Source organism: Choristoneura fumiferana, chromosome 23, assembly GCF_025370935.1.
Source record: "Choristoneura fumiferana chromosome 23, NRCan_CFum_1, whole genome shotgun sequence".
Lineage (NCBI taxonomy): Eukaryota > Metazoa > Arthropoda > Insecta > Lepidoptera > Tortricidae > Choristoneura > Choristoneura fumiferana.
The window spans coordinates 11,433,729-11,458,130 of NC_133494.1; the positions used below are offsets into that span (position 1 = coordinate 11,433,729).

Here is a 24,402-nt window from a genome sequence, read left to right on the forward strand (position 1 = left end):
AAACTTTGTTTTCACACCCGTAAAAACAGACTTTGAAAGCAATACTTAAAAACCTCACGCAACAGTGCGCCAACTAGTGAGACAAAAAACGATAGCCCTCATTGAACGAAGGTTTCTTTTGCATTGAAGTAATAGAGCCAGGCTTTTTTAAGGAAAGTTAAAGTAACGTATTTCTGTAACAACTGTAAATGACAGCTGTCAGAAAGATAATTTGATTATTACTTGTCAATTTACTTTGCTGTACATTGCTGGCAATCATAATTTGGTTACAAAGTTAACAAAGTCTGAATTTTAGTTGATCAATTAAACTAATGTCATGGTTAAGTTACGTGACAGAAATACGTTACTTTAACCTCCCTTAAAAATCCTGGCTGCCGGTAACACACTGTATGTATAGGTCGTATAGGTACGTATAGGTGCGTATAATATGAGTCTATTGCGTCGAAAAGGTTAACCTTAGCTATTCTTTGATCATGAACTTCTAATTTTTCTATCATGGCTCCATATTAATTTTGCATTCAAATTTTATAAGTCCAAATTCTGATATGGCGGCGTTTCATGATATGCCTAGGAATATCATGATCTGTCTAAACGTCACTAGGCAAATCGTTAAACGGTAATTTTTTAACGATATAGGCCTGTGCGGATGTCACTTAACCAAATCATGAATGGCGCCAGATCACGATATGCCTAGAGATATTTAGTGATCTGGCGGATTTCACAATTTGCCGCCGACATGGATATGAATTATTATGAATTATGACAGCGGTAAAATTTTGCGGAGGTAGGCCTAGAGAGCCTACTAGTTATGCTGAGGCGGGACCATTTCGAGCACATAAGTAGCTTTTTCTTTTTTCGTTTTGTATAGTGAAATAGTTTATTGAATCAGGCGTTACTTTGCGGAGGTCGATATCAATGAACTAAAAGAATTTCCTTGCTCACCCGCGACCTTACGATAGCTAAGCTTATGCAAAATATGCGTGTTCATGCAGTTCCTCCACCTCCACACTGTAAGAACACACACAAATCACACAAACCCATCTATCACCACCACCACACCACACTGACGCGTTTCGAACTCAACCAGAGCTCATCTTCTGAGTGACACAACCGTACACCATGCTACCAGTTGTTAGACTCTAACAACTGGTAGCTTAGCTATCGTAAGGTCGCGGGTGAGCAAGGAAATTCTTTTAGTTTAGTGAAATAGTGATGTCTCTAATATTTTTTTTCTTTTCTAAAGTGAAAGAAGAGCGTTGGAAGTTGTATTTATGCGTTTGATTCGAGAAACTTTGATAGCGTGTTGCAGGATGTTGGAGTTTTTATATTTGCTCACTAGATGGCGCTAGGACTAGCTACACTTTTTCGTTTGCATGTAAATCTGAGGCATGTAAGGGGAACCTTTCGAACTACTTAGCTAAACAGATGGTAGTCAATTAAATTAAACAAATTTTGTAAATAATGAAAAATATATTTTAATAATGAGCCTCCGATAAACATAATAAACATCAATCCAATATACAATAAATAACGATCAATAAATATTTGCGCCTAACAACTAATCGCTTACACTGATAGCGACGGGTGGTATGAACCGCCAAGTGTGACTGACTTCCGCGCAACCCTGAATCAGTGACTGCTGGTCAGAGTCCCTCAGCGGAGCGGGGTCATCTAACACTGGCTCAGTCGTAGAGCACTGGATGTCAATCTTGTATTCCCCGGGCGTCAAAAACACGACAGTGCATTCGTGGTAAGCTTTGGCTGATTCCGGCAGTGTAGTAAGTAGAACTCTGAAAGTAAGTAATGTATAACTTGCAAAGTTTATTATTGTTTTATTTACATAATGCAAAATTTTGGTGATAATTGAGTTCCACGATCTTGTCACTAATACGATTTTCATTTATATTCCGATATAAAACAATGAAAATGAAATGAGGGCACCAATTTTAACGTAACTGCAACATTTTTGACGTAAGATGCCTGAATATGGCAACGATTTTCTATGGAAATATATCATCGGTGATAGTGCAATACCGCGTAACTAGCATTTTCCATGAGGTCAAAGGGCGCGGCCACATGAAACCGCTCGACGCTCGTTTGAAGTGTCAAATCTGGTCACGTGACATATAGCGATAGAGCTGAAAATGTTGAGCATTATCGCTGGAAAAAAAACCTCTTAAATTTTGGCAAAAAACACTGTTATTTACGTTTTTCATTCACTCACTCCAATTTATTTTATTTGTAGCACTGCCACAACTGCTACTAAATGAGATTAAGAAATCAGCTTCCAAGGCCAAGATCATTCCTGCAAAGAAGCCACCTTGTCGCTGCTGCTCGACGCGGCGACTTGACGCTACTTTTTTGAGTCGCAGTACAAAATCACCTTCAAAATGGGGTCACGTGACCACATTTATCACTGCAATCGAGCGAAGAGCGACTGCATGTGGCCGCACCTTAATTTTCACTGTCATGCGGCATTTACACTCTCGCCTCGTGCCTCGCCTTACGCCTCGTCTCGTATCTCGGCCCACAGATCGCGTGATCGATGGTAAATGAGCTTCCTGCTTACACTCTCGTGGCGATTTCAGGTGTCTTTGAGCTTAAAACCTGCGCAGCACAAGGTTCAAACTCGAATGAAGCGAGAGCGCGAATGTAAACACCAAGCTCGCGTTCGTCGCGAGGTCCTTTGGCTCGCTTTGAGGTATTTGCAACAATCATGCCTTATGGAAGACGAAGATATAGTCCAAGATGGAGCATGCTTGCCATTACGTAGGTGCCCTAGGTATTCAGCCTTTAAATTTTAAGGCGGTCATATTTTAACGTTGTATTAAAAATATACTACGTGAAAACAGCGCCCCTTAGCCAAGATACTTAAGTCGAGCATAAGCTGATTCGTTGACTGTTTCAAAGGTCTATAGTTTTATTATAATATCGCTGTGTCTTATAAATTGACATGTAAACTAACTCTTGAATAAAAGGGGCTGTTTCACCAACTATTTGACGGATAAATGTGATGCCGTCTCCGTCTCCATTCGAACAAAACAAACAGAGACGATATCACATTTATCCGTATGGTGAAACAGGGGGTAAATCTTTTATTTTTTTTATTTATTAATCTTCTCATTCTGAGAGGCTTGTGCCCAGCAGTGGGACGTATATAGGCTGGGATGATGATGTCGAAGTTTATTTTGTACTCACTTGTTATTGCCAGCAGTGGCGACACGATTATCCAGCTTGTAGCTAAGTACGCCGTTGTTATAGTCTTGGTAGAACTGTACGGAAAGGCAGAGGCGGCGCAGCGGCCGGCTCAGATGGTTCCACACCGCCACGCCGAGCGAGAGGCACTCGCCTGCCGTGCAGCTGTACTCTTCTTGTGGCTTGATGCATTGTGAATTTACGCTCACCTCTGCAAAAGTATAGAGTGTTTTAGATACAATAGGCACGTGGTATAAAGAGGTCCTGAGGTGGTCAAGCAGTTTGAGTTTGATAGAGGTGAGACGTACTAGGCAAAACGCGGACTGAGTCTTGCGAGTACGCGTCCACAAAAAGACTAGATCCAAAGACTAGGTCCACGAGTATCTACGAGTACTTAACTCAATGAGGGCTATCGCGTATGAATTCGCCACTAGAGGCGCTAGTGTAGCGTGAGGTCTCCGAAATGTCAAATCTCATAGTTTTTTTGGGTGAGCTACGCGGGATTATTTATAATTAGAATAAATTTGTGAATATTTTGATATATCTGAAATTAATTATAGCAAATATGCGTTCCGGGGCAATGAATGTCTGTGTTTTGAGACAGTTTTGTATTTCGGAAACTTGTCCTCCTTTTTTCCGAACAAAACGGGACTATGCAACACTGTGACATGCTCGATATTTTCATGGTATGGTTTTAAGGTGTATTAAATATGATTTTAATCTTAACTTTGTTTTCACGCCGTAATAACAGACTTTGAAAGCCATACTTAAAACCTCACGCTACAGTGCGCCATCTAGTGAGACAAAAACGATAGCCCTCATTGACTCATTGCGTAAACAAAATGATTCCCGTAAATGCGCTCCCGTGATTGCATATACACCATACTAGTTTTAGTAGTTTAACGAATGTCGAACTACTGAATTCCACGTCACAGTTCAGTTTTCACACTTCATATTTTTTTAATTTTAACTTATATTAAATACCGACTAAAAACTTTCCTTCATACTTTGTACAGGCTTAGGACTGTCAGCAAGTTTTATAAAATTTTCAGTTAAAAAGTGTACTTAAATGCTTGTTTTCAAGTTGGCGGAACGTTGTCAGCCGCCGTACTCCTAAATACTCGTACGCTAAAAGAATCGCGGGCGGGAACGCGTACTCACGCATCCAAGCCAAAACCTATTCCAAAAACCTTTTCCAGTAAATACGTCTCACCTCTAGAGTTTGAAGAGGAGTCTACTCGTGACCACGGCCACTGCAATGTGGTCGAAACGTCGAGGTAAATATTACTCGTGCGCTTGATTCGAGCAAAAACTTACGTGCTTGACGTGAAAAAGTCAGTCCGTTTCAGAAACTTTTAGCAAACAGATTGTCCCTGATATTGTCATTCGAATTATATTTTGGTATACAAGCTTAGTTGATCTCAAAAACTGTTTTATACGATACGAGTGAATACGCTACGATAGGAGTGAATTGGCATAAAAAAGTTTTAACAAAACCGACGATACCCATAATGATACAGTTTTTACGAAATCAGTTTATACTTGTAAAAATTTGCATTTGCACTTATATTGTATTCCAATCCAATTTATAACAAGCGTAAAGAAAGACGCCATTAATCCAACTATATTGCAGAATAATTAATCTGTTCAGTAAATCGATTATTTATTAATTTAATAGATCAACGTATTTTTTGTCTATTTTATTATTTACAATACTTGATTTAATGCCAAAGACTGTTTATTCAATAATAAAAGAACTAACTATTTTTTTAATTTTAAGGTAAATAAATAATAATCGCTTATTCAATCGAGTATTAATCGATTTTTAAAATGTCAAATTTTCCACCATCTCTACGCTAGTCTATGCTATTACAGATTATACACATGTTTCGTTTCAATTTCAATCAAGAAATAACGTTTATACAAGAATTTTGATGAAATCGGTTTGTTTACACATTTAATAAATTGGATAGGCATAACGTATACCCTCATGTATTTAGTCTGACAAACTTTTTCATTACGCAGCCCCCTTCGGTTTGTAATATATTTGGGGACCCCCTACTTACTTCCACTTACAGTTATTTGTATTATTATCTTACGTTGATAATATAAACATAGAATAATCATACACAATAACGGTGAAAGTATTTTAAAGATACTCTCACGGTTAAAGGACACCATCATATTATGGCGCTCTATGTAGATGTCAATCATCGACAAACTTACCCCAGTTCAAAGGCGACATGCGAACGATGTCCATCATAGCTTGCGACAGGGTAATGCCCTTGACGGACGCCTTGCCGCTAATGTCGGACTGCATCAGCCTCCAGCTCAGCGCGACGTTGTTAGTGATGTGCTCCGAACACATCAGCTCCAGGCTGTTCGTCGACGTCCCCGTACTTATCGATTTGTTTTCCATTTCTGGTAAATATTTGTGAGAATAAATAGGTGGAAGCCCCCAGATAAGTAACACTAGAAGGGGGGCTTTGGCCAGCAGTAGAGTATAGAAAAGCACTGGCTGAAAGGGGTCCTGTTGTGTGTGAAAAAGGAATAGATATAGCCGTGGCAACAGCTCTAGATTAATTTGGACACAGACAGAAAATGTTTTATACGTAGGTAAGTAGCCCTTCCCCTCGGAACGCAACGGTATACAATAGGGGAGTGACATTATTTACCACACAGTTTGACATGAGTTTGTATGTACAGGAAAATCGGGTCGGTATTATCCGGGCCGGTAAATAGTGTCACACCAACAGAGAACAAATTAAACGAGAGTGACACGATCTTCGTAACTATTAGATTTTTAAAGCAGTTCTTGAAAAATTGTAGTTCTACTTTTTATTGTGGTCACCTCTGTTACTGATGCAGCTTTTAGTCGTAAGTCCTTTCATTCACCTTTTTATAAAAATCTTTAAGCTCACACGACAGACGACAGCTAGTTTGTTGATAAAGGAAATGATGTCAGCCAAAAGATTCCTACCTTCCTCCTGTCGGGAGGCGGGCGCACGGAAGGGGCACCGTGGCAGGGGGACGGGCACGCGGCAAGCCTCGCGACTCTCTATCAGAATGCGTTTCTGCGGTGCGTAGTGGAACTCCATCTCTTCGTCCGTCAAGTTCGATACGTCTAACACTAGATACAGTTGGCTAGGGCTGGAAGTTATCAGAAGTTTTTGGTAAAAATTACATTTAGAATACAAGTTTTTTTTTAGCTGACTGTACTTTTTCTTGACTGTACTTGTACTGTCACCCAAACTACATTTGCATACCAAATTTCAAGTCGATGCCATTAACCGTTGAAGAGTTCCGTCCTGTGGAGACGATCCTGGCCGGACTACCAGGATGTCACTACCAGATTTCAAGTCAATCCAACTACTCATCATCATCATCATCATGTCAGCCGAAAGACGTCCACTGCAGGACATAGGCCTCTCCCAAGGCTCTCCACTCAGACCGGTCTTGTGTTTTTCGCATCCACCGCGATCCCGCGATCATAACCAGGTCGTCGCTCCATCTTGTTGGAGGCCTACCGACAGCTCGTCTCTCGGTCCGCGGACGTCATTCGAGAACCTTCTGACCCCATCGGCCATCAGACTACTGAATGTTGGTCGAATCACAGGCCACAATGGAACCTTTTCAAAGAAAAAGTCATATTGTATTGTCACGATTTTCATTGTTAATTAATACGATGTCAATATGATGTTTATTGTGAAATGGTTCATGGTTCACCATGGCTCATGATCATGAATTGAAGTCCTTGACCGTACTATAGGTGCTAGAGAACGGTTAGACTGACATATTATAGATAAATATATACTTAATAAATACATTCAAACATCCAAGACTCAAGTACAAACATTCGTATTCATCATAACTCGTACAAGTATTTGCCCGTCACGGGGATCGAACCCTTAATAGCTAGCTTCGTAATCAGAGTCACTAACAACTTAGTTATCCGGTCGTATGACACGATCGTTAATTTGTGACCCACTTATACTCCGTTTAATTTAAGGTTTGAATTAACGGTCAAATTGTAACACACGTTTCTCGGTATTTCGAACACAAACGGACTAAAAACACGTACATGTATATTTATTAACTGTATTTATTATGTTGTTATCATAGAAATTAACACAATTTTAAATACTTACTTTCATTTAAAAACGTGTCCAAATTGTACCGTTAAGTTTCAAATGTTAAAATAAATGGAGTATAAGATCGAATATCTGTCATTTTTGTATGATAATTCAAAGGATTTTTGACGAAATGGGTCACAAATAAACGCCCGTGACCATACTACTGAAGCAATTCTAAAAACACAGACTTGATCTACTCGTATGATCGCACGATAGTTTGCGCGTAAAAATACATGTGGATAGATTCTAATGGCTTAATGTCTCAGAAAACACTGTAATGCATCTGTACTCACATTTCGGCAGGAAGTACATCCCAATGCGTTATGGAGACGCTAGGCAGCAGTTCCAAGTTGATTTGCAGCGAGGATTGCCGACAATGCATCTCTTTACCCTTGCCGCCGGAGTATCTAATTATCACCTACAGAAACGGTCAATTTGAATTGATGCTGTGTTAAATGTAAAAAAGTTAAACTATCTATCTATGAATCTATCTAATCTAATACCTTTAAACGAGCAATTCTTGTATATATCGATACCTTTAGGTTCAATTGGCGTAAAGGACAAAATACCGAAAATGAGTTATATATACAGTTTTGTTCAGAATTTCAAGCTCTATCGATCTGTATTGTTAAAATTTTGATATCTTGAAAAAATCGACTTTTACGCCCCATATATTGCCAGAAACAAATAATTTATTGGGTGTAAATATCAAACCTGAAATAACATGGAACGTAAAGGTAATCATAAACTATAAACTACGACGTAAAGTCATAAATTTATGCATCTTGACCTTTAAGACCTGCCATTTGCATGACTATAATAACAAGACATGTAATGAACATGCTGGTAGCATGGTGTACGATTGTGTCACTCTGAAGATGAGCTCTGGTTGAGTTCGAAACGCGTCAGTGTAGTGTGGTGAAGGTGATAGATGGGTTTGTGTGATTTGTGTGTGTTCTTACAGTGTGGAGGTGGAGGAACTGCATGAACACGCATATTTTGCATAAGCTTAGCTATCATAAGGTCGCGGGTGAGCAAGGAAATTCTTTTAGTTCATTGTATATACATAATGGTAAGGAACCCGTCGGCGCGAGTCCGACTCGTACTTGGCCGGTTTTTAATATACCTAAAGCTGGGGCAGGTATTGTGAGGTCCGTTTGACAAGATCACGTTTGTGATTGGGTAAATATTGAGAATGAGGTTCCGGTTCCGAATGATGGTCTTCAACTGAAGTAGTTACTAACCTGAGTCTCGATCTGTCGTCCCCGAGAAGGCGGCATCACTGATATAGGAGCTGACCAGTTGGTTGTGTGGGAATTGGAGGACCTTTAAAAACAAACGATTCATTATTACTTGAATCATATGGAACAGACATGGTTTACCTACATTAGGCGGTTGTTTACCGAAGATAATATGTGTAAAAAAACAGTAAAATGTCACACCAATGTGCGTTAATGGGAGTACAGTCATGTATTCAGCCGTGTTGAATCTAAAAGCTTAATTTCGCATACAGTTTATATTACTTTGCATTATTTTGGAGACATCTACCGGGTGATGGCTATACTTTTTTTACAAGCTTTTCTTTAGCTTGCCCTGTTTATTTATTTGTTTGGGTCAAATCTTAGAAGCTAAAATTGACCCACTTCCAGTGGTCCGATTGACTTGGAATTTAGCATACTTATGTAAATTTGGTGACAATACAATAACCTGGCAGTGACATCATGGCGGTCCTGCTAGGATCAACTCCGCAGGAGGGAGCTACTCAATGGTTAATAATACCGACTTGAAATTTGGTATGGATATGTAGTTTAGATGAAAATGCAAGTGATGTCAACAAAAAGTGCAGTCAGCAAAAAAAAACTTATTTTTATAAATAAGTAGCTGTAAATTATACTTCTGCTATTCCACGCTAGGTGACAGCACACACCTCTTACAATAGAGTCACAAGTTCTAGTTATGCTAATTATCCTTCAAAAGTTATCATATCACATTACTTACTTCGAATAGAAATACGACCAATAATCGCCAAAACTTCGAAATGTGCATGAATGAGCACGTGAGCATTTCCAGTAACACTGGTTATGGTAGAAACCGGAGCTTACAACCAAAATGAGTACAAATGGAATCAGGATTCCAATTTTTACGAAACTGTTAGGTACATTTTATTTCATATTTTGTCGGTATACACATTACCTGAAACTCCCAGAGAGATTTCTGTTAGGCACAAGCCCGCTGCTCAGGGATGTTTGAGGATTGGAGCTCTGTGTGGGCAGCGAGGTCTGAGCATTGGGCACGGGCGACCCCACCCGCGACGGATAGTTCGAGGTCAAACTGTTCGGGAACATGTTTTCGCCGCCCACGCCGCCCAAATCCAGGAAATCTGCTTCCCCGTACAACTTCATCGATATTAAGGCTGTACCATTGGGCACTATGGGCAGTTGGGATTGTATCTCATCGTTGGACCATTGGAACACTTTTGATTGGAGCTGAGTGTCCGCGTTTGACTGTGGAAAGTTTTGAAAATTAGTGAGTTACAGGGACTATTATTGGCATTTGGTAAAACAGATCATTATAAAACGTTTATAGTGTGATGTGATGAACATTATGCTCCCCTCGATTAACATAGTTTCCAAAGCACTACAACACTGTACAAGTATTTGCAACCTAAGAAAGTCAGCGGTAACTTTTTATATAAGTGTGTCTCTGTCTTATTAACAGAGATTGATTCACACGCAAGGAAGAAAGTATTGGAGTACTTTTTGTTTTCAAATCTCACCTGTATAGCTAGATCCAAATACTCAATGGGCACATTACTAGTGTTAGTTATCTGCATAGTACATTCCGTGCTCTCTCCATTATACAATGAAATGTTAGTAACGCTGCCGACATTATCCTCGCTAGGCGAGTTGAGATTCCCAGATGGCGCCACTGTTGTCTCAATAGTGATTGTGGGTAGACTGGGAATAACTTCAATAGTGTATGAAGCTGGGAATTTGTTTGGCATAGGCATGCTCTTGAGTCTACAGTTCGACTTTACGCCAAGAGTATGCGTGGAATAACCCAATATTTGCAGTTCGCCTACTTCTTTAGGGGTTCCATGGAGATTCACTGTAGTGGGCGTGTCGGGGGCCAGAACGATTGTTTCTGGGATGGATTCGAATACAATCCCTGAGGTTAGAAGACGCATGTTGGATACTTTCAGTTCGAAGGGCAGTGGGTTTGTAAGCTTCATTTGTACTTCGCAGATGTCGTCTTCTACCCAAAGATATTCTGTAAAAAAAGTCACCGTATTAGCTAAGACTGTAATAGAAACGTGTCAGAAACGGAACGTCAAATGCATAAATGACACATGATACGCGACGGCGACGGTTGGTTACGAAATGTGCTAGTGGCCATAGTCTCATACTTTTCGATACGTATGATGGAAAAGTATTTCTGTGTAATTTTGCGTTCCGTATATTGCCTAGTTGGATCAATTATTTGTCAAATTGAATGCAAGTTGCAAATAAAGAAATCCTAATAATCATATTTAAAGGTTTATATTAAATATAATCATCACGTCTTAAATCAAAATAACACGCGCAGCAGCCGCTGAGTCGCGTTGCTCCGAAGACGAAGGGCTACGGATTAGCCCGAAACATGTCGAGCTAAACTCGATTTAAGACGTGAGTTATCCGGGTTTTAATATGAGTGAGTCTCACGGTAGTTTCATGTTTAAAGGTTTATTTTTATACTTTTTCATTCCATATTCAAAACCTGTGTACTTACCGGAGACTTTTGATTGTTGCCTGGCATTCTTAAGTGACTTTTTAAAGATGTAATGGCGACTGTGTGAATCATTTCCGAGAAAAAGCTTTAAATATGATTAAATAAGTACTATATTTATTTCTTAACAATCGGATTATATTTTTAAGTTTTTGAAATTTTTTGTCTTCTGTATGTGGTTTTATTTTAACCTTTAATTTAAATTAAATGTTCTCGCTGCTTAGGTGAAAATTTGTATGTGTCACACGAGACCAAAGTTTTTTTGCATTTAGTGTGTTTGAATCCCTTGCTGATCTCAGGATTCTAAGATAGAATTGTTTCAATTGTAGAATCCTTCGCTTACTCGCGATTCAAAATCAACACTCGCACCAAAAAACGACTTTTCTCTCTTGTTGCACAAATAACTATTGCCTGCCCCTTGCTATTAGTGATCGAATACATGTACTACAAGAAATCAACTGCACGGCGCATGCCCTCGTCTCCTATAAAGCACTTCATAATAATAATAATATAATAATCTCCGCCTATATACGTCCCACTGCTGGGCACAGGCCTCCTCTCAGAATGAGAGGGCTTGGGCCGCAGTTCCCACGCGGGCCCAGTGCGGATTGGGAACTTCACACACACCATTGAATTGCTTCGCAGGTTTGTGCAGGTTTCCTCACGATGTTTTCCTTCACCGTAAAGCTCGTGGTAAATTTCAAATGTAATTTCTGAGTTTTTCGGAATTCATGTGCGAAAGCACTTCATATAAAATAAAAATAATAACCGGCCAAATGCGAGTCGGACTCGCGTACGAAGGGTTCCGTACCATCTATACAACATTCATTAGACATTAGCAAAAAACGGCAAAAAAATCACGTCTGTTGTATGGGAGCTAAGGTTGAATATTTATTTTATTTGGTTTTAGTATTTATTGTTATAGCGTTTCAACTTTCTAACTATCATGGTTCATGAGATACAGCCTGGTGACAGTCGGACAGACGGACGGACAGCGAAGTCTTAGTAATAGGGTTTCCTTGTTTACCCTTTGCGTACGGAACCCTAAAAACTTTAACAAATAAACAAAATCAAGGACCTTTTCTAACCAGTTACAAACATTTCGGATAAACCTCAAGTTCAAATACTTAAATCTGTCAATTGAATATCTGAGTCCCTGAATTCTTTGTGAAATCAATAAGGGTTTTTTTAACGACGAAATATCACTAGATGGCGATAGTATCGAGAGGTCCCATTGACGTTACAATTTCGCTTGCGATTGGCTTACAAATGTTTAAGGGTTGATTCAAATGTTACCCATTTTCCCCTCATCCTTCTTGCTTTTCCTTTCCAAGCTGCCAAAATGTATCGGTGTGAATATGAACGGTCCTTGTTGCGTTTTGCACTTGACGAGATGCGGCGCGCGCGCCGGCGGCGGCGGCCGCGGCCCGAAGGACGAGCATTGGGGCACGTGCGTTAGGTTGGCTGGGGGGATCACTTCGCCCGTCTCTAGGACAAGCGGGACTGGGCCGCCTTCGCACTGGGCTGATGTTGCCTGGAAATAATAGTACTTTCGTCACATATTTACATAATAGTTATTTCGCAACAGATTCGACAGTCGCTTTTATTTAACAACCGTGTAAGTAGCAGTCACAGAGCACTTTTTGATTGACAACTGCCGGAGAGAACAAATGATATCGGGGGAGAGGGTTCTGGGGAAGACTAGCGAGTGACTTTGCAGTCTTAAAATGGCTACTAAACTGGCTGTGACGTGCCGTTCCTTCACTTCTTCTTCTTTGTCATTTCGCTTTTGGCAGAGCGGTCGTGGTCACAAGAGGCATCCGCGTAGTGGAACCGCGTCGGTGGTAGAGGCGCAGATAGCTTTCCGTACGATCTCCCGCCATATCCTGTTGGCAGATTGTCTGGCACATCATGCAGATACGCGGTTTCCTACAACGGCTTTCAAATGGTCAGTCCAGCGCATAGGTGATCTGCCACGCGACCTGATTTCCTCCACTCTTCCCTGCACCACTCTATGGAGTCGCCATCTCGCTTGGAGACATATTCAAAGTGCTGCAGTGTGCGCGTCTGTACTATTATGGCCGGTAGACGCTGCGTGTCAAGCTCTTGGAGTATGGACACGTTGGTGCGGAACTCCGTTTTTTGTCCTTCTCTTACCTGCAGTCTGATGGCGAGGTCCCTCCGCTCCTGTAGTGACAGGTGCGGCCACATGGTCTGCAGTAGAAATGTGACGTGCCGCGTGGCGAGCGCCGGGTGCCCCATGCGGCGCGCCGCTTCCTTCAGCTCGTGGAGTAGCTGGATTTGAAGTACCGGCCATCCTGAACAACATAACTTGGGGTTTGCATTGAATCGATCATGCCTACACCATTTTTGTTTATACATTTTATCTCAAATTCATAGGTGTAGGTACTTACTGCACATTGAACCAAATACTATTTATACGAGTATGTTATTTTATCATTATTTCTATGTTTATATATAGCATTTTTATTTTAAATTTAATTCCAATTTTACATTGATATTTTAATTTGACATAAACGAAAAAAAAAAAAAGTTTGTTCAGTTTCTACCCATTTCAATTTATTTACACGGATGGAATCACAGCCTTACACACCCATTTGATGCTGCATGACATAGTTAGGGTCGAGGCTGAGCTTGTGTCCGGGGAAGCTGTGCAGCATGAGGTAATAACAGCGCTGCCAGTCCGGGTTGGGGTTGTTGTGGCTCACGTGACGGGTGGCTGCCAGACGCTGGCAGAAGGCAGCTTTGCGGAGGAAACCTGCAGACACATGACCATTTCCCATCAGATGAGCCGCATGCACGTTTGCCTCCCTCTTATGATAAAAAAAATACAGATATCCTACTAATGTTAAAAATTCGGAAGTTCATGCCACGAGTGTGTGGGTAAGTTAGTTTTTTAATGTGCTTCCAGCGAATGTTACATTATGGGTAAAAGCTCATAAAATAAAAAGGAGCGTTTTAGTGAGCATTCTAGCGGGCGTTCTAGAAGGCATTCAAGCGAAACGACGGTAAATTTGCCAAATATCCATCCGACATCATCTTGAATATCAGCTAACTTAAGGGGTTTGTTTTAATTATATCTTTCAACAATTAAGCGTGTTCAAGTATAGTTTTTATCTTAATACGAATACGCACCAATTTCCTTGTATAGTTCAGCGAGCGTGTCGAATCTCTGTATCTTCTCCTGTTCGCTCAGCGTCAAGTTAATAAACATAACATTCTGAAGGAAGCCCGACGCAAGCAGATAGTTTCCCTGCTCAACAGATATCCTGGCCGCTTTGAAACACGCCTCAGTCTCTATGATACCAGCATTCTGATATTTACTGTAGTCTATTATAGCGTTACGGTATCTAACGTCAATATCGTCTACTGTCAGAAGATACTGGTTGGTTACTTGCGATTGTGATTGTCGCGGTATAGACGGCAACTCGGGGCCTAATGACTTTTGACTTTGGTATTCAATATCGCTTGAAGAAGCGAGTGACTCAGAGTCAGCATTGTCAGTTTCTGATTGCCTTGACGACGTATCTATACTATCTGAGGACGATGGTGTTAGCTCGCTGGGAGGGTTTATAGGGCTAGAGGTTTTAGAAGACCTGATAGGCGAAGAGGTAGTCTTGAATTTTCTGAACGGCTCGGATTGGGCTTGGAATAGTGACAACGGTTTGGTTTTGTTCGGCGAACTCTCTTGTAGGCTGGCGTTTCTTTGTAAAGGCGTTGGGTTTCTTAAGTGCGGGTAGAGTATTATGGCTGAGGCAGCACAAAGACCTGAAATAACCGTAATTTAAAAAAAAATACATTGTGGCAGCAAGAGAAAACTAGTCTATGTAGAGCCTGATTCACCACTCTTTTATAAATTTCTGATGTTTCATATTACTGATATCTCTGTTGTCGTCACTGTTTATTTCAAAAAATAAACAGAGAAAATGGCATCACAAATATCTGTCACATATAACTAATTGAAGGTTAATAATAAAAAAATATGCTATTTGTTGCACACAAAACATTTACAAGTTACAGACAAACACAATAAAAAGAAGTACACTGATCACTTTGAGGCAATAGGTGCCAGTCTCAGCATATGCTGGACTGCTTATTCCAGCTCTGGTTTTCAGCCTGGGCCTTAAGCACTAATTATAAATAATATCAGTTGATGTACCTTCGTTAGCAGCAGCTAGCCAGAGCCAATCGTTAACTGACTTCAATATTTCAGCAGATGAATGGTACAGACTCAAACTTTCTGTCACTAAACCAGCCTGTAGCGTCAAATCCGCTAAGTTTTTTGTTACGCGTCCCATGCACCGCTTTTTGTTGTTGCGCGACTCCATATCGAGCCCTGTAAAAATTAAAGATACTTTTAATGATAAACACACAAGTTTTGCATCATACGATAGCCATTACCTTCTCTCCTATTCAATGCTTTTGCGTGAACGAGATGCAAAGTGAAGCAAAATGTATCCATTTTATCTTTTTACCGTCGCCCTATCGTCATTGGACAGTTCGTTTCATAAAATACTTCTAAGTAAAAGTTCCACCAATAAGAAATCAGTGCTGAGATAGGCTAGGAAAATGAAATAATGTTAGTGTAGTTTTTTTCATGCACATTTATATCTAATGACCAGACCATCTTCTAAAAGTAAGATTTGTCCCGAACATTGGAGCTGGAACATAATTATCTACTTCAGTGTATTTTCATCACACTTGCTCGTAAACAGTGTCAAAACATGAAGGCTACCTTGATTGCAACCCCCCAAATAAAACCCTCAACCTTAATGTGCTTGTCATGAAACCCGTAGTCGGTAAATGTGTCACTGCGCGTACAAATTTTCTTTACATGAAGCCCAAGGTCGGTAAATGAGTCCGTGCCCGTACTGCGCATGGTGCAGCAGCAGGACCACATGCACACGCGGCTCAGGCACATGCTGCGGGAGGGGGAGGGCGACGCTGCCAAGAGCGCAGCCTAAGGTATCGCCAATATTTGGAACAATTATATTTTTTCTTATAAAAATATAAAATTATACTCGCAAATGTGATGAAAAACATTGTATGTCGCACGGGCGGTACTAGAATTACGAACATCGACTCATTTAGTCTTCGACTTCGGGCTTCTAATAGACTCTCGTTCGTAATTCCTTATTTACCGCCCTTAAGACACAATGTACTATTAAATGATATTTTGATGAGATTTGGTGCCCAATACATCTGGTACCTCCTGAAACACTGTTTAGTTAAGTCACTGTTTAATAAATATGCTCAACTAACCTACAAAATCTTTCTTCTCAAACGGCGCTAAAAGCAGCGAAACCTTCTCCAACTTCTCCCTTGACCTCTCTAGTCGCCTGGACTCAACAACCCAGAACAAGGAATTGATCAGTTCCGCCACATTATGTTCTAGATCTGGCACTGGATCGTTCTCGCCATAGAACATGGCGTGCGTCTTGAAATTAGATGGAGTTGTAAAGTTCTCTTCAGGGATTGGGATAGAAGCGCCGGAGGAAGCTGATTGAGGAAAGCTTTCGGCTGATGAGAGGCTGTCAGCTTGCTCGCTTGGTATTGAGGCTCTGAAACCACGAAAGATGTAATAAACGAATCAAGGTCGCGTTGACCCATGTAAAAGCCACAAAATAAAGCAGAACAAAATATTTTCGTTTTACTTCATAAATAGTGAGCAATTTAAATTTTAAACACATTTTAATAAATTAAATCCAATATCAGACAGTGTTATCATAAAACACATATTACATTAAAATTTATTAAAAACTACAAAAATTAAATTACAATTACGATAAAATTAAAAACTTATTTTAAACCATAGAACCCACTCAATTCTACTAATATTATAAATACGGAAGTTTGTGTGTGTTTGTTATTCCTTCTCACCAAAAGGACAAGAAGCAATTTGGTATGCTAGACGTTTACATTGCATGCCTACTTTTATTCCGACATTTTCACAGGATCGGGATAAAATTCCAAAATTTCAACTGCTACAACTAGAGACTTGAAATTTGTTAATGAAATCCATGACAAAATTGTCAGGCATTAAAAATGGTACGATCAAAAATGTGCTGTCATCAAAATGCCTTGCAATAAAAACGAAACGAATTATGAAAAAAAAAACATATTTTTAGTAAGAGTAACAACATACTTATCACTGGACCCTGCCTTGGACTTGTCATCTTCAAATATGCTATACGTCTCCGGCTCCTGCTCAGGCCTCTTCATATTGCTGTTGGGGCCAAACATAAAGGCGCGGGAGTCATACAGGGTGTTAGAATACTTCACTTTTAGGGACTCATGGACGCGACACACTTCATTCAGTTCTACTTGGTTGTTGAACTTGCTCAGTGTTATAAGACCAAGTAATCGCCTGCAAATAAAAAGTACAACTGCAATTACTAGCACAAATGTCAGCCAAGGGCTATGACAAAAATATCTACTAATTGTTAGAACACTATTCTTTGACATCTATTGTATGTATTGATAATATTTGTAATCAAACTATTGTAGAAAACCAATATTGAACGCTTGTAAGGTAAATTATGGTGATTTTTTTCAAAATGTTACTCAACTTTACATGTATCTTTAATTTTAAAGATAATTGGTATGATTGATTGATATGTGTGTGTTTGCAGGTGGTAGGACCTTGTGCAAGGTTCGCCCGGATTGCTACCACCATCTTGCTCGCTAATCCTGCCATGAAGCAGTAGTGCTTGCACTGTTGTGTTTCGGCATAGAGAGTAAGACAGCCGGTGAAATTACTGGCACTTGAGGTATCCCATCTTAGGCTTCTAGGTTGGCAACGCATTTGCAATACCCCTGGTATTGCAGATGTTTATGTGCGGTGGTGATCTCTTACCATCAGGAGACCCACTTGCTTGTTTGCCATCCAATTGAATAAAAAAAAAAAGTCAAGTAAAGAAGTGCATTTATCTGTAAGAGAATAGTGTTGTAATATAATACAAATTTCCTTTTTTACACTTAAAGGCATCAACAAGCTACATGTGTAGTATATAGAGTGTTGAGAACCCCATTTGAAAAACAAATTTATATGTAGACATACAATTGTTTCTAATAGGATATTATAACTGACGCCTATAGGATTGCCAAACAGGGCCAAATTTAGGGAAGGAAATGCGGGTTACCGCTCTGTCTCCCCCCCATTAGTAATTAAAAAGAATTGTCTCATGGCTTCTAGACCTCTAAATCTAGTTCTGCAGGCAAAGAAAGAGTGCTTGCTTTTTTGGACTGACCTCAAAAGTTTAAAACATAGCCATTGAAATGGAAGCAAGGGCTAGATTAAAGCAATATTATTAGTTGCTGCATTACCTGTGAGTTTGGAAGTCGCCCCAGTCATTGTTTTCAACAGGGTAGTCACGGACATAACGGACCCAGATGTCCCTCGACTGTCCACTGGAGTCTAACATAAAAAGAAAATGCTGTAGGATAAACAGAACTGATTGAGATCTAGCTAGATGATCTGCATTTACTTTACCAGAATAATGTGAAGAGTCAGGATGTGTAGTTGCTTATATAATGTATCAGTAAGCATTGGAATTACCATTGCATACCATACCATGAGTTTGTAATATTTTATTTTTGATTTTCATTAACTTTAAGGGATCATTCAACAAGTCAAATGAAGTTAATTTCACCAAGCTAGTGTCTTGGAGTAAATAAGTTCCTTGCTTGATTCTTCATGTTTAAAATAAATAAAGAATTATATACTTTATCATGCAATGTAAGACAGTGTAAAGCAAAGGTTCTTCATTTATGATGTTTTTTCACATTCCATTACTTTAAGTGTTTTTAGATGTAGGCACAAGATTGATTAGTTCATAAATTTCTGGCTAAATGTTGTACCAGAACACCAGTGTTTTGCTTCTATGACCAAAGTGGCTGAGCTATGGTCCTATTGCAACACACATAATAAATGGAAAATGTTTTAATTTTAAGTTCCGCTTGACATATAATACATCATTTTGTATCTTGATTGTGTATGTTTTAATGTGAAATAAAGGGTTTTTCTATCTTTAATCTAAATTGGCAGGATGACTTACAACGGATGAATAACTGGATGGCGGCAAAGACCCGTCTTTGTGGAATTTAAGGTCATGTCTCGTAGCTTACCCGTAACTTTGATGTTGTTGATCCTTTGAATTCTTTCCCAGAGTTTGTTGAAGTTCTTCAGCATGCCCCCCACGCCTTTGACGAGCACCAGCAGGCAGGCGTGGTGCTGCGCCTGCTGCGCGTAGTCGGGGTGCGACATCACGGACTCTCCGGGCGCGTGAGACAAGATGTAGCTCACTGACGATCGCATTGATATCTCATCAGTTCACGATTGATTACCTACGCTACCACGTTATATAGGCGAAGGATACGATACTATCACAAAACTCAAGTAGTAGTAAAATGATTTGGTTTAATAAAGTTTAATTAATAGCACAATTGAAGAGCAAAATTGGTATCCTTTACGGGCGTATATATTCTTGTTTACGTCAACGTCCAAACATTGAAAATTTGAAAACGTCAGAAAATGAAATGTCAGAAATAGGGTGAGCATATAAAAAAATTAAAATTCCGCATATAAGATCGAACAAAACCATTTTGCTAAAAAATCTTGTCTAGGACCTAGACAAAAATGTACCAGTCATAAAAATAGTTTAGAATGGGAAATTATACTACAAACCTTTACAGATTTATTAACACAATGGGAAGTGTTAAGTGATGACATGACAACAACGGCGACCACGACCACGTCAGGGTGTGCGTGACGACCTTACGACTATTCTTTGAGTATTTATCTAGAATTCTAGATAAATACTCAAAGCGACTATTAAACGATTTACTGTCATTTTGTGCAAATGAAAAACGGACAATTCGAAATTATACCACAAAATAAGTAATAGTACAAGTACAGAAGCTTCACTTCACTGCCGTACAAAAGTGACGTTTAGACATAAGAATCGTGCCTTCTGTACTTGTACTAAGTAAGTATACTTATTCTGTGGTATAATTTCGAGTTGTCCATTTTCCATTTGCACCGAATGACAGTAAATCTATTAGACGTCTAGTTAAATCTACACTTTTACATAATCAACATAGCTCATTTCACGTTTTTTGTCTTGGAAATCAAAAATGCTTTGCCAAACAAACATGACCGACGTCTACATTTTGCTAAACGTCACGACGCCTCTGTGTTAAAAATAAATTAATTAATTTATTTTATTGTGGCTGTCTGCCGTTATGCGAGCGAGGCACGGACATGCTATTAAAAGCCGACGCCACGCCACACTTGCGACACACCATTAAACGCGTGTCAGTACTAATCAGTCCCTTTTTAATGTGATCAGTTGCATATAGATCCATACGTCGGACGACGTGGCGTGGGTTTAATTTCCCTGTCTTTCACTTGCTGCTTTGTGGGACGGGTTGAACTCGTTCGCAAATTTAAAGGGATATGCGGCTGGCAACTCTGTTTAATGATTCGTTTAGAAATTCTAATTCTAACTCAGCATAATTCTGTTGAGTTCTCAAATTTGATATTTTGCTTTGTACAACGGCATTTTGAATTTGATGCATAATTTAACCAAGATTTATGTTGCGTACTTGACGAGGATTTAATTAAGAAATTGAAACGGCTGTGATTCCGTTTAGAACTCAAGAGCACCAAGCGAGCGAAGTGATCTGACTTTGACAGATAACATAACCTTAAATTAATGTTTTGAAATTTTTAATTTGGGTTGTAATTTATAAACTTAGCGATTTCCGTGTAGTTGTTACGGCAATAAGGCGACGATTTGTTGTTTTAAATAAAGTTCAATACTATGGCATCAAAAGAGGGTGGCGATAAGGCAAAAGTAAGTAAAAACCTGGTAGAACTTGAATACGAATTTCTTACATCAGAGAATCCATAAACCATAGAGGTTGTTTTTGTTCTTAGGGTCCTCAAGGTGCAGGGGATGGTAAAGAAAAGCGAAGAAAAGAGTCCATTCTCGATCTCAGTAAATACTTGGAGAAAAGCATACGCGTGAAATTTGCCGGTGGGCGCGAAGCCGCCGGCATCTTGAAGGGTTATGATCCGCTGCTTAATCTCGTGCTCGACAACACCACTGAATTTCTTAGAGGTTTGTTTACCATTGACTGCTTATTTAAATAGTCTAGTTTATTCTGAAGTTCATTTTTAAGTGCAATGTGAGTTTAATTGGTCTGTTAGAAAGGTTTGTTTACTTTCCTTTTAACTCATTTTTTATGTTTGCCTGTCTGTCTATGTTAGTTACCATAAAAAAGCCCCCCATCCCACCATATACATACATTTTGCTTAAGAGGGGATTTTGTATTCAAGGATACCAACAACTGTGTGGAACCCTTAGTGTACAATCCTAGTCACGCTTGGCCAGGTGGTTTCATTGCTAATGATTGGTGAGTATTTGTACTTTTCAAATTATTATACGGTACCTTGAACTCCACAGTTAGGAATATTTTAGGGCCAAATTTATTATTGTTGTAATAGATTACATAATTTATTTTTTTGTTTCTTTCAGACTTTAAGTAAACCAATTAACTAATATGTTTGTTTCTTTCACAGATCCTGATGACCCATACAAACTACTAGAAGACACAAGAGCATTAGGGTTAGTTGTCTGTCGAGGCACCTCAGTAGTTCTGATCTGTCCCATGGATGGCATGGAAGCTATTCCAAACCCTTTCATCACGCAGGAAGGCTAAATGTACTGTATAAATAAATGTATAAGCTTACATTAAATAATTTAAGGGCCAAATGGAGTTTCTTTGATCATGAAACTACCAAGAGACTCACTCATGGTGAAATGAACCTGGATAACTCACAAATTAAATCAAGATTACCCTGAAACATTGAGCTGAACTTAATTTAAGATTTATTTTACCAGGTTATCCAGGATTATTGCACAAATGGACTTTCAATAAAAAAAAAGCTTTTTTATTCCTTATTTATGAAAAATAAATTATTGCACAGATGCTTAACAAGTACATTAAAGTCCTATTACATTAAATAATACTATGGAACAGTCATTTCATGTTATTCATTCTTTGCTCCATTTGTTCTGGTAACTAAGTTGCTTTGTTTTAAGAAAATAGTCAATCCAAGCCAAATTCATTTCTTATCCATGGATAGCTCTGTGGGCATCCATGGCAGGTTATCATATATTTATCATGTTGTAGTACTTTTGATGTTAATTTGCATGTCTTAGGTTTGTGGCAAGCATACTCAATGTCGTCAAAGGTGTTGTTTTTGCAGTGCCAAGGCTTAAATCTCTTAATTTGAAGCAGATCAGTTGGTTGCTTAATCCATTCAATAACTTGTTTATATGTCACAAAGTACACGTCTGGTAGTTTCATTACTTCAGTGAGGAATTTCTGTAAGTAAAAAAAAAAAGTAGTATACCAGTAGAAGTTGCTAGTATGTAAATGAAACAGAAATAGACCTACAGTCTGACATTTTAAAAGTGAGGGTTATGGATTTGAAAAATATACTTACATCTACAACAGAATTAATTAGTCAAATAATAAGTTAGTCAAATAAATATATTTGGTAGAAAGTTAAAAGTTGAACACTACTTGAATGCCACTAAGTATCCTATAATTAACTTTTAAAAACTCCTGTAAAACTATGTAGATCTATATTAAGGCGCTCTATACTGTACCTTACCACACTTTATTATTTTCACCATGACCATGACTATTGGACACCACACTAGGTATGGTATCGTTACGTGTTTTTTCCAGGCGCGGATCACCTTAAAAAAGGTTGTGGTCACAGCCACCCGAAAATCGGTCAAGTGCGAGTCGGAGCGTGAACTCGCCCATGAACAATCATGACTCATGCATGAACGACTTTTGAATTTCATTATTTCCCTTTTTCCGCGCATCAAGACATTGGCCATCCAAGTATCTCGATAGACCGTGAAAGTGTGTCATCATAAGTCTATTAGGGTTGTGCAGGGGCATGCCCATCGTGCCCACAACGGTATGGATCGCCCTTGGTTTTTTCTTTATTATCTAGACCTGTCGAGACGAGTTTATCTCTAGAATAGCCACATAATTAATAGGTCCACTAATTACCTTAAACGCATTCAAATACTCGGTATTCCTTAGCCAATTCGAGTCCAAATGTATGCCAACGGCGCCCTATTCTTCAAGTAATGCCTCTTGAAGTTGTTCACGAGGATATCATAGACATCTTTGTCGACTAACTTGTTCGGGCAGTATTGGAGAGTGGTGCAACTAGTATCGCCATTTATAAGGGGTTGATTACCATCTCCCACGAGCCAGCGTAACTGCGAGTCGGACAGTACTGGTTAGTTCCTGAAAAAGAGAGTTCAGTTGCAATATTACAGCATATATAGCGATAATGCCTAACGGGCCATAATACGCCACGAATACGCGCGACCGACGGTGCGGTGAACCTCTTGCCTCTGTTCTTTTTTTCTAGGTTATACCGAAAAAACCGAGAGGCTATCGAGTCACTACAAGGGATACATCGACCGCCGAAATGGTATACTACCTACTAGCCTGATTTTACTGGCGCTGTGTAGGTAAACCAGCACTAAAGGACTTTTGTCTAGTCATAACCAGGCATACCTACAGGAATAATTTACGGAAACGACTGTTCAAACTATAAATACGATAGGTACGAGTATTAACTAGTTAAGGATTCTTTTCCAGCCATTAACTTTCTTAGAAAAAGCTTCGTGAACATAAACCTACACGCATGACATGCGATTGCATGACGTTATTCGGAAATAATAAAATGATAACCGGTAACAAATTTGCACGTGTCGATATGAACGACATACGGAAATAATTTACATTTTTAAATCGGTAGAAAAGCGACGTCTTTACAACTTTACTACTATTATTACGTAATTACTAACTTTGTGCATCTTGCTATAAACACAAGTAACGTTTTCTAGCCAACAATCGCAGCTCATAACAGTTACTTAATCACTCACACGGTCTAGTTACATGTAGTGTAGAGTCAAAGATGTCTCGCAGACAATAAACAGTAGGTAATCGTCTTTTCTTTACGTAGGTAAAGCGCCTGTTAAAAGGTTACATTCACTAAAGAATGCACACACAAAAATGAGTCGCTATAGGAATGAAACACAGGGAATGATATCGTAACTATTCGTAAAGCTACCTGCGTACAGTCGTCAACATAACATCGAACTGTCGATGTGCTTAAAAAATGACTGAACTGCATATACGAATACACATACGTTCTGTTCAGATTTTTTGAGCAACTAGACAG

The 24,402-nt window shown here is 39.3% G+C and overlaps 2 protein-coding genes and 1 pseudogene across 2 annotated transcripts; 1 reads left to right on the plus strand and 2 right to left on the minus strand.

Moving 5' to 3' along the window:
* Positions 1 to 1,464: 1,464 nt before the first annotated feature.
* LOC141440844 (protein brunelleschi-like) lies at positions 1,465 to 19,615 on the minus strand. Its single transcript, XM_074105411.1, has 17 exons — positions 19,242 to 19,615; positions 18,441 to 18,531; positions 17,260 to 17,481; positions 16,377 to 16,675; positions 15,274 to 15,450; positions 14,250 to 14,882; positions 13,708 to 13,872; positions 13,251 to 13,411; positions 12,390 to 12,627; positions 10,105 to 10,598; positions 9,522 to 9,832; positions 8,573 to 8,654; positions 7,622 to 7,746; positions 6,176 to 6,345; positions 5,422 to 5,616; positions 3,199 to 3,406; positions 1,465 to 1,790 (listed from the first exon to the last, which is right to left on the minus strand). The coding sequence occupies exons 1-17, from the start codon at positions 19,429 to 19,431 to the stop codon at positions 1,559 to 1,561; spliced, it is 3,993 nt and encodes a 1,330-aa protein (XP_073961512.1). The 5' UTR covers positions 19,432 to 19,615; the 3' UTR covers positions 1,465 to 1,558.
* Positions 19,616 to 20,781: 1,166 nt separating this feature from the next.
* Positions 20,782 to 21,930, plus strand: LOC141440810 (U6 snRNA-associated Sm-like protein LSm7). The gene is made up of 3 exons (XM_074105357.1): positions 20,782 to 20,971; positions 21,055 to 21,238; positions 21,700 to 21,930. The coding sequence occupies exons 1-3, from the start codon at positions 20,939 to 20,941 to the stop codon at positions 21,837 to 21,839; spliced, it is 357 nt and encodes a 118-aa protein (XP_073961458.1). The 5' UTR covers positions 20,782 to 20,938; the 3' UTR covers positions 21,840 to 21,930.
* Positions 21,931 to 22,054: 124 nt separating this feature from the next.
* The window catches only part of LOC141441232 (chitin deacetylase 1-like), a 4,700-nt pseudogene continuing 2,352 nt past the window's right edge, over positions 22,055 to 24,402 (minus strand).